At 36.3% G+C, this 11,314-nt stretch overlaps 1 protein-coding gene across 2 annotated transcripts; it reads right to left on the reverse strand.

Moving 5' to 3' along the window:
• Nucleotides 1-6,754: 6,754 nt before the first annotated feature.
• Nucleotides 6,755-10,283, reverse strand: LOC127079021 (LEC14B homolog). Of its 2 annotated transcripts, none has more exons than XM_051019442.1 (10): nt 10,103-10,283; nt 9,422-9,831; nt 9,001-9,120; nt 8,838-8,915; nt 8,300-8,473; nt 8,010-8,087; nt 7,730-7,905; nt 7,470-7,625; nt 7,291-7,351; nt 6,755-7,158 (listed from the first exon to the last, which is right to left on the reverse strand). In XM_051019442.1, the coding sequence occupies exons 2-10, from the start codon at nt 9,809-9,811 to the stop codon at nt 6,952-6,954; spliced, it is 1,440 nt and encodes a 479-aa protein (XP_050875399.1). In that variant the 5' UTR covers nt 9,812-9,831; nt 10,103-10,283; the 3' UTR covers nt 6,755-6,951. The 2 variants fall into 2 exon arrangements, with proteins under 2 accessions (XP_050875399.1, XP_050875396.1); XM_051019439.1 differs by having other exon boundaries at nt 7,470-7,628.
• Nucleotides 10,284-11,314: the final 1,031 nt, after the last annotated feature.

The raw sequence follows: 11,314 nt of genomic DNA on the forward strand, positions 1-11,314 counted from the left end.
CTCTTTTTAAGAAAATACTAATCGTTTAAACACCCTCGTCTCAAACTCTCGCTCTGTTGACTTAGATTATATAATTAAATTCAAATGCTTAACTCTCGTCCTCACATTTAACTTTTAAAAATACTTTTTGAAAAAGATTAGAATTTAATTAACTCTAAAAATTGTTTTCGCCCTGATCTAGAATTAATGTCCAATTTACACTGTCCAGTTAAAAACTCAAACTTTCGTTCTATTGATTTTAACTTCTTTAGTCTTTTACTCTCGTATAAAAACCTAGGTATTAAACCTGTAAATTGAGACCATAAAAAGAGTGATTTTATTTTTAAACGTAATTAAACCAACTTAGTTTTGATTCCTTCATTCCGCTTACTTTACATACCGATACCTAAATAAATTAGCCGGACATGCTAAACAGATCTAAACAATCATCATGCTTAAATAAATTCATCTCAAGCAAACAATATAAATAAACAATAATGCAGGGCATATATAAATTCAAACAATAATTAAAGAACCTGAATAATTAATGGCAATCTTGAACACTCCACCACAGACCGGTTGGATTTGTTCTTGAATTCTTCAATCGGACAGGAAAATAAAAAGTGAAGGAATAAAAATCTAGGATCTAACGTAAGGTTAGATCCAGTAAAAGATACACAATAGTTTCCGGTGTAGAAACTATTGTGTGAAAAATTAATTAAGTGCTGAAAGATTGACTGGAAAAGAAAATAAAAATTGCAAATAAAGTAAAAACTGTAAAAAAGGTAATGATGTAAAGTATGCTTGCACGGCCGGAAAAGAAAAAAGAACGAAGAAGAGAGACCCCGCTTTAGGGTTGGAAGGAAGTGACTATTTATACTAGTCCACTTTGTAACGGTTTCCAAAGCTTTCCCGTGTAAAATCCTCACGTTCCAAGAGTCAAACGAAATAATAGGCTTCAACGTGCCTCTGTTGCGTTTCTGAAGCCAAAAATATAGGAGAATGGTGTGACGTCCGTCACACCATGTGTTACACTCGTAACACAAAGCAGCAGGGCGTGACGCTCGTCACACCTTGTGTGGCGCTCGTCACAGGCTCAGCGCTCATGGCTTGTAGTTTTGGGCTAGGCTTTAGTGAAATTGCTTCTCTTCATTCCTTTTTGCACCTCTTTTTCTTCCTTTTTCACTTATGCTTCAAATAAGCTACCTGAGATAAATAGAAGGAAAAATACCCAGTAGTATCGAATAAAATGAAATAAATTGAAGCAAATAATAATATAATTTAATTAAATCGAATCCAAGAATGTGATATTATTTCATGTTATCAACGGTTTCTCGCTCTTCCACTGAGGCAGAATACCGTGCTTTGGCATCTTTAACATGTGAGCTACAATGGCTTCAATATTTGTTCAATGATTTTCAGGTCTCTTTTTCGCAACCGGCTTCGGTTTATTGTGACAACAAGTCTGCCATTTACCTTGCTCACAATCCAACACTCCATGAGCGTAGCAAGCATATAGAACTGGATTGTCACATTATTCGGAAAAAGTTGCAGTCCAAGCTAATTCTTCTTCTTTCTGTTCCTTCAAAATCGCAGCTGGCTGATGTGTTTACCAAGCCACTTCACTCTGCTGCTTTTTCATCCATGGTGTCCAAGTTGGGATTGTGTTCCATCCACCATCCAACTTGAGGAGGGCTATTAACATTACTATAGTTAGCCTAGCATAATTATTTTTACTCTTTGGTAATTAGTTATTTACTGTAATTAGCTTTGTTATCTAACAAATATATAAGCTCCTAATCACCAATGTAACAGCACGATTACTACTTTCTTTATTCAATAAAAGTAAATGAGTTCCCTTTACTATTTTGATCATTTTGTCAACAAGTTCATTAATCAGAAAGAATTCTTCAGTTATTTAACAATGGTTTGATTCAATGAATTCTTTGAAAAACTCTAATCACATGTATGTAGTAATTAACAATGCAATTTTCAGTTATCCAAAATAAAACAAATTGTTAATGAAGTGGTAAATGTCATAAAATAAGTTAATTAATTTGAAACAAGAATTTAGTATAATAGAGTGATGATGTGAGTGCTACTCGATAAATTACCCCTTTATCAATAGAGTGGAAAAAATCCATAAAAAACGATAACTGAAAAAGGAAATAAAGACGATAAATGAGGCAAATTTACCGAGATAACCCACTTTTTCGAAGAAATTCCCAAAATAACCCACTTTTCAAAAAAAATCGCAATCTACCCCACTTTTAGGAGGAGGCGCCAATTGGATTGGCGACCCCTCTTAAAAATTGCAAGGAGGCGCCAATTGGATTGGCTAGGGCACCTGCCCTAGCCAATCCAATTGGCGCCTATGTGTAATTTTTAAGAGGGGGCGCCAATCCAATTGGCGACTCCCTTAAAAAAGCCTCAAATGAAAAAACCTCCAACATGAAAGTTGTAGATCTTTTCAAGACAATGAATTTGGATATAAATTTTGCATTATTTGAATTTTTTATGAGAAAGTTATGGGCAGTTGAAGTTGGACTGCTGAGTTTTTGAACTGTTATCTGACCTATAATGTCTTGCATTATTTCATGTGTTTCTTTTAGGAATATGAATTTTTGTCCAACATAACATTTGAAGTAGACATCTTAAATTTTCCAATGCACTTGGTCCCACCTCAAAATAATTAAAAATGAGTGAGTTAGGTCTTTGCGAACTTGACCTAAAATTAGGGTTTATGTCAAAACAAGTGGATGTGAATTTTGCCAAAAGGGACCAACTTCAAGCCCTTTAGTTTGAATGATAAAAGCCTCAAATGACAAAACCTTCAACATAAAAGTTGTAGATCTTTTCAATATAATGAATTTGGACTAAAGTTTTGCATCATTTTCAATTTTTATGAGAAAGCTATGGGCACCTGAACTTGGACTCTTTGACATTTTATCTGTTATCTGACCTATAATGTTTTGTATTATTGCATGTGTTTGTGTTAGAGTTATGAATTTTTGTCCAACATAACAAGTGAAGTAGACATCTTAAATTTTCCAATGCATTTGGTCCCACCTCAAAATAATTAAAAATGAGTGAGGTAGGTCCTTGCGAACTTGACCCAAAATTAGGGTTTCTGTCAAAACATGTGTATGTGAATTTTGCCAAAAGGGACCAAATTCAAGCCCTTCAACATAACAATAACAAGTCCTTGAATTAGGGTTTCTGACCTATAAATTTTTGTATTATGATATGTGTTTATTTTAGAATTATGAAAGAAACCTAATGTTTGGAGTTTACACAAAGATAAATTTGACATAATACGAATTGATATTAATAAAATTTGGATTTTACACAAAGAATCCTAATGGTGATGACCGGGATCACCTAACCGACCTCCGGTCCCACATCCCCTAGCTACCCTAACCCTTGGCCCTAACCCACGTTGACGATTCTGCACCGGTGTTTGTTCATCTGATGGTCCAGGAGCGTCATTACCTCCTACAGGAGAAGATCCGTTGAGGTATTCAGCCAACTCAGCATAGTCTTCAGTATTCAATGATGGTGTACCGGCGTAGCTGAGCTCATGACCCATGCCAGAGAAGTTGGGGTGTGGTTGACTCATGGATGGGCGACCGGGACGGTTGAAGGGAGACATGGGTGACAATGATGGGTCTAGGAAAGGTTGGAAAGGTTGTTGGGGTGTTTGGAAGAGATATGGTTGTGGGATGTTATGGTATTGTGATGTTTGGGGTTCTTGGCTACGGTAGGTGATGGGGCGGTTAGTGTTTTGGATAAGGCGACTTTGGTAGGGTGATGGTGTGGGTGTGAAGCGATGTTCGGTCAAAGGTTGATGGTCCATTTGTTGGTGGTGGTATTTCTGGAGACAGTGCCAGCAATGATGCCAGACGGAACCTGTGCTACAGGTAATAGAATATTTCACCGTCTTTTTTGGGCATTTGACCCGTGCATCAAAGGTTTCGCTTTCTGCAAACCTCTCCTGCAAATTGATGGCACTTGGTTATACAGAAAATACAAGGGTACTTTGCTCATGGCAGTTGCACAAGACGGTAACAACAATGTATTTCCCATTGCATTTGCTCTTGTTGAAGGTGAAACGGCTGGTGGATGGGGTTTCTTTCTTCGACATCTCAGAACGCATGTCGCTCCATAAGCCAATCTATGTTTAATTTCTGATAGACATGCTGCCATCGAAAGTGCCTACAACAACCATGACAACGGATGGCATGATCCTCCTTCTACACATGTCTACTGTATCAGACACATTGCACAGAACTTCATGCGTGCTATAAAAGATAAGAATCTTCGCAAGAAGGTGGTGAATGCTGGGTATGCTTTAACTCAACCGTCTTTTCAATATTATCGTGATGAGATTCGTCTGTCTAATGAAGACGCGGGGAGATGAATAAATAACATCCCAGTAGAGCAGTGGACAAGAGCATTTGACGGTGGTTGTCGATGGGGCCACATGACAACAAACATTGTGGAATGCATGAACGGGGTTTTCAAAGGAATTTGAAACCTGCCGATAACCGCCTTGGTAAGATCAACCTATTATAGGTTGGCTTCTATGTTCGCAACCAGAGGTGAAAGATGGAGTGCAGTGTTAATGTCTGGACAAGTATTCAGTGAGTGTTGCATGAAGGTCATGAAAGAGGAGAGCATCAAAGCTACGACACACGTTGTAACAGTGTTTGACCGTCAAAGACAAAATTTCAGCGTCCAGGAAACAATGGGCAACCCCGAGGGGAGGCCAAATTTAGCCTACGCGGTTAAACTACACAGGAGTTGGTGCGATTGTGGAAAATTTCAGGCCTTCCGCATACCTTGCTCCCATGTCATTGCAGCATGCGCTTATACTCGTCAAGACGCTTACACCCATTTATCTGATGTGTACAAGGCCAACACCATCATGAATGTATACAGTCAAAGCTTTTCAGTACTACCAATGGAGGATTACTGGCCTCCATATGAAGGAGATATTGTTTGGCACAATGAAGAGATGCGTAGAAAGAAGAAAGGAAGGCCAAACAGCACACGTATCAGAACAGAGATGGATTCCACAGATAAAATGATAAGATTATGTAGTATCTGTCGTCAACCAGGACACAACAAAAACAACTGTCCCAATCAAGGAGCATCATCTAGATCTTAAGATTTTTGTAACATTTTATTTAGATCTTAAGCTTTTTTTTAACATTTTTTCTAGATCTTAAGCTTTTCCTAACATTGTATTTCTGTAACAATCAATCATTATATATCATTAAGTTCTTGTTACAACGAGTTTCATAACCAACATCAGTACAAAACATCTGAAAACATAAATAATTCTAACTGATTACAACAATCAAATTAATGTCGTCTCGACCGAACATCATTTCCATAGCATCCTTATCAGTCTTCATTCGCACCCAACCAAAGATACTGTCAAGTCTCTCAATACTTCTGATTTTTTCCCCTTCTGGTATTTTCCCGTCTAACCATCGGACCAGCTCCCTCTTCAGTTGATCTAACGTGGTGATGTTCCAAAACAGCATCACCAATTGAGGTTTGTCTCTCGCATAAATCACCTTACCGTATCGACGACGAACACCAAACATGATAGCCAAATGATTATATGAGTTGTGGAACAATAGGTCACACAACGCATCTATTTATAAGACAAAAAAGGCATTTTATGAGGGACTCGCCAATTGAGTTGGCGACTCCTCTTAAAACCTACACATAGGCGCCAATTGGATTGGCTAGGGCATCTGCCCTAACCAATCCAATTGGCGCCTCCATTCAAGTTTTAAGAAGAGTCGCCATATGAACAACTTTCATGTTCATCAAAAATCCATTTGAAACTTGGAAGCTCATCATTCATTTCAAAACATTATAGGTCATTTTGACAGAAACCCTAATTTTGGGTCAAGTTCGCAGGGACCTAACTCACTCATTTTTAATTATTTTGAGGTGGGACCAAGTGCATTGCAAAATTTAAGATGTCTACTTCAGTTGTTATGTTGGACAAAATTTCATAACTCTAAAAGAAACACATGAAATAATGCAAGACATTATAGGTCATTTTGACAGAAACCCTAATTTTGGGTCAAGTTCGCAGGGACCTAACTCACTCATTTTTAACTATTTTGAGGTGGGACCAAGTGCATTGCAAAATTTAAGATGTCTACTTCAGTTGTTATGTTGGACAAAATTTCATAATTCTAAAAGAAACACATGAAATAATGCAAGACATTATAGGTCAGATAACAGTTCAAAAACTCAGCAGTCCAACTTCAACTGCCCATAACTTTCTCATAAAAAATCCAAATGATGCAAAATTTATATCCAAATTCATTGTCTTGAAAAGATCTACAACTTTCATGTTGGAGGTTTTTTCATTTGAGGCTTTTTTAAGGGAGTCGCCAATTGAATTGGCGCCTCCTCTTAAAAATAACACATAGGCGCCAATTGGATTGGCTAGGGCAGGTGCCCTAGCCAATCCAATTGGCGCCTCCTTGCAATTTTTAAGAGGGGTCGCCAATCCAATTGGCGCCTCCTCCTAAAAGTGGGGTATTTTGGGAATTTTCCTGAAAAGTGGGGTATTTTGGGAATTTTTTCGAAAATGTGGGTTATCTCGGTAAAAAAACCGATAAATGAGAGAAAATATTTTAATTTTTAAAGCATTTTTTTCATGACATAATCTAGAACATAATATTAGAAGAAAATAATATTAACTTTGTTATTGATATCATTATTATTTAATTTGACAATAATATACAGAACTTTAATCCAACTATTTATTTTCATCCATGATAGGCTTACAAAAACAAGGTTATAGATAAATGTAACAAACTTTTGGAACCCTTTCTATAGGTGTAGAAAAAGTGAAGAAAGAAAGCTGCATAAAATATTATGCTACCTAAATGTATGAATCCAGATAGATATATAGATATATGTACAAAGAACATGCACTTACATATAATACATTCCTCTAATACGAACTCCACCTGATCTTCTATTTGGAGGAGGAGCTGTTGGTTCACCATTTCCAGGAAACTCCCATCTAACAATGTCACCATCCCATGCTGAACTTATCAGCATCGGATAGAAAGGATGCCAGCTGCAATCTCTTACCGGTGCTTCATGATGATCAAGTTTCGCAACTTGTTCTCCGCTCACCTATAAACGACGCGAAACTAAATTTTAATCTTCTAATCGGTTGTAATTGTAAGATCATTAAGAACATTGTGTTATAATCATAACTAGTTCTAAAGTTGCATATATGATTTGAAATTTATAAGGTGTTTTTACCAGGTCGTATATATAGACAGACGCGTCACTAGATCCGGTGTAAATGTATTTTTGACCAGTGCTGCAAAAAGAAACACCCGCAATGTAAAATATTTCGGTTGGTTTGAAATCATATATCATGTAAAATAACACTGATATACGGTATACCAGAACAAGAATGTGCCTAAAATACAAGTTACCTGTACGATGGTGAGAAATAACAGCGAACTAGAGTACGCAACACGGAGTGGCCTTGATATGTTGCCAGTGACTGGTCTTGCGGATGTCTTAAATTTCTTGCATATCTAGGATAGTCCATCCATCGGTAGTCCCACTCGTCGTCTCCGAGGCCAAGACTGCTGGTTCAAGTAATAAGCATCATCATTAGAGGGGGGGAAATAGACTATTTATTAGCATATGACTATATTAACCGAACAAAGCGAAGGATAAAAAGTTTTACTTCATGGCATTAGAAGACATCTTCCTTATGTCCCATAATTTGGTAGTTTGATCTTTTCCGTTAGAAATTAAATAGCGGCCATCTCCGCGACTATTAATGAATGTAATGCCTTCTAAATGTCCCATTAAGACACCAGCAGGTTGTCCTTTCGAGACAAAGCAACGCCTATCCCACACCTGCACAGATCATAACATCTACAAATTATGACATGAATTAAATGAAAACATCAAATGCGAAATAGGCATAACAAAGTCTCATGTAGTTATAATGTGAAGTGTACCTTGCAGAAACTATCGTCACTTCCAGAATATATGAGATGACCAGATTCATCGGCAAAGCATACAGTGTTAACATCAGACTGCAACGTAAAAATGGAACATCAGATATGATCCACTGTGACAAATATAACTCCAGGTGAAGTCGAAATGCCACTTTAAAGAGATGAACAAAAAGATCGACAATTATAACAAAGGGAACCAAAAGACTCTGTTTTGAGAAGATTCGGATCAATAATTCTAAAACGACTTATGCAAAATCAGTGACCAATTATAGGAAAATAATATATAATACCAGGTGAGCAGGAATTCTAAGGCTTAGCTTATCTGCTCCAAGATCATATACACATATTGAACTATCACTAGTTCCAGCCACTAGCTCTCGCCCATCCGTTGAAAATTTGATAGAGAAAATCCCAAATTCAACACCATCATTGTCAGAATCAAAATTTAATCCATAATGAATTTCCTGCAATAAAAGAATGGTTTATGACCGTAAAGCAAACAAATATTTGTAGAGATTCATAAATACATACATAATATCATAAATATTAATTTATTAGCTGGTATAAATATTTAAGTTGACGCCACCAAACCCAATCGTGACAAAAAATTTGTCAGCCTAGAAGTTAGTTTTGTTTTATGTCAATTCCAGATTTAAAAGTGTTGCATTAAGTATTATAGATCATTTGTTTGATATATTTCAAGCTAGTTTTACTGTGTCTCCAAATCACACAATTTAGACTTTAAGAGTACGAAAATTAAGTGACGCGTATCACAATTTGAATTGCAATTTGATAACAGAACAAAGGTGAGAAATTTCAACCACATACGGTCACATTTGCTACTGACTCTGTTGTAGCCGATCCTGCATTGACAATATGGATAATCGGTGACATACTAGCATAAACCTGCAATAATGAATTAACAAATTGTCAAAATGCAAGAAGTTAAAAGAGACAAAGTGATAAATGATAGCTCAAAAGTCGAACTTACAAGATATTGTCGATCAGGTGAAAGAGATGTATCAGTAATTGTCCACCGTAAGTTTCTAGCAGAGATGTCTTTCTTAACTTTCCAGTCCTTCTCAACATCATAGATCCTGATGTGGCTTCCCTGTTTCATAACAAATCACAAACAACCAAAAAAAAGGATTTAAAGATACTTTCATCCCATAATTATAGTTTCACAAATACAAGACTTTCTTTTAACAAAATCATCTTCATATTAAAGGTGTGTCTGGTATCCACCACCACACCGACACATAGTTATATTTAAATTCTTTGGCTTTTCAAATTATTATCAGTATTGACCTGTCAGTAAACGTGTCTACGATAGTGCTTCATATTTCACCTTCACTTCACAAATAACTATACAAAACAATAACTACAATGACATTGATGGTCGCAATATTAACCTGAAATCCAGCTATAAAAAGAGAACCATCATCGGAAAACTGCGAAACATAAGCACGACTTCCCATCCGATCAACAATCCAAGGACCTTTGGTAGGCAAATAGCGGCTTAACATGTGACATCCATCGGCCGCTGAAAATTTCCCTCTTCCAGAATAATTACCTTCTCTACCTACCAACATTCTCACAGTTGATGCAGGTAATCTTCTCATCCTACCAGGAACAACATGACTCAAATTCTCATTAGGGCTTGACCTAAGTTTTGTGATCTGTGCAATTTCATGAACAAGATAACTTGTCCCTTCTCCATAAATTTCACTTTCACTAGATTCATTACTCCCACTTCCATCATCATCCATACAGTTACTTGTATCTTTGTTCAACCGACTCATAATTTCTATATCCTACAAAACTGCATCATATCAAACAAACCCTTAGCCAGAGGAATTCTTAATCATATAAATACAACAAAAAGAACAGGCAAAAAAAATTCCAAGTTGACTTTTGATCGATGTAACAAAAGGGTCGATAAGAAAAAGAAGAAATCGAATAGATTCATGAAAAAGAACACAACTTTAATTGAATTGTAAGAATGAAAAGGAAAATGAATATGTGGGTAGGTGGGAATTGAAAGTGAATTCAGAAATGAAGAAAAAAGGGTTTAGATGAGTGAGTAATGAAACCTGTGATTGGAAAATGAAGACGCGAGAATCTTGATTCACTTGCATCAGTTTTCGTCGAGAGTGTTGTGTTATTGTGAGTGTGTATGATGGATTTAACGAATGAAGAAGATTGAAACACTATCGAGGATTGGATTTGTTAATGTCTATGTTTTTTTATTAGATACATTCTCATTTTGCATTAAGTGTACACGTGGAGCAATGGATGCTAGAAATAAATATCAGAAAATATCTTTCCTCTTTATAGCATTACAAATATTTTTTTTATTCATTGAGTTGATTTAATTTTCAGAGATATTTTTGAAATTGTATATCCGAAAATGTCAAACGATAAATTAGATTAAACGTCACCTTTGCATGATTTTCTTCACGTTGAAATGTCTCTCTCAAAGTAAAAACCCTTAAAAATATTCATTCTCAAACCATTTTTCAATACCAAAACATCAAATTTTGATTTTATCACATCAAAGAGAGGAAAAGAAGTTGAAATTGCAAGTAAAGTTCATTCATTTCATCCTCATTCCTTGCATTGATGAGTTTTTTATACTGAAAAAATGAACGTTGAGTCTGGATATGCACCTCTGGATTTGTCTGATACTTTAAATTTGAAGATCTGTTTTTCTGTTATTTGTTGTATTAGATATGGTGCACCTAAATATGTTTTCCTAAAGTTATTGTGAGGATGGATGTTAAATTGGGCGAAGTGAAGTGCGATGTTAAACTGGATGAAGTGAATGATGATGTTAAATCATATGGTGTTAAATCGGGTGATCGACTTATTGTTTTCGAGGTAGATGTTCGTGCACAATTTACAAATAAACAAGAGTTTATGGTTCGTAAACATATCTTATGATGGGTTCGCATGAAGGCTGGAAAATTGGAGTTTGACTTTGTAATCAAAAAGTCCGACAGTGCTTTGGATAGAAGACAAACATTTATAACAATGAGATGCGAAAGAAGTGGCACGTACCAACCATGGATTAGGAAGTTGAAATGAGATGACACTGGATCGAGAAAATCTGAGTGTCTGTTTAAATTGCACGGATACCGTATGGCGAATGACACATGGAATTTTAATGTGATTTCTGGTATACATAATCATGCCTTGAGTGACAAACTAGTCGGTCATCCAATTGTATGTCGCCTTATTCCATAGGAGGGGGAACTTGTTTTGGACATGGCACTAACATGGTGGCGTCGAAAAAATATATTTGC

This window comes from Lathyrus oleraceus, chromosome 1, assembly GCF_024323335.1.
Source record: "Lathyrus oleraceus cultivar Zhongwan6 chromosome 1, CAAS_Psat_ZW6_1.0, whole genome shotgun sequence".
Classification (NCBI taxonomy): Eukaryota; Viridiplantae; Streptophyta; class Magnoliopsida; order Fabales; family Fabaceae; genus Lathyrus; species Lathyrus oleraceus.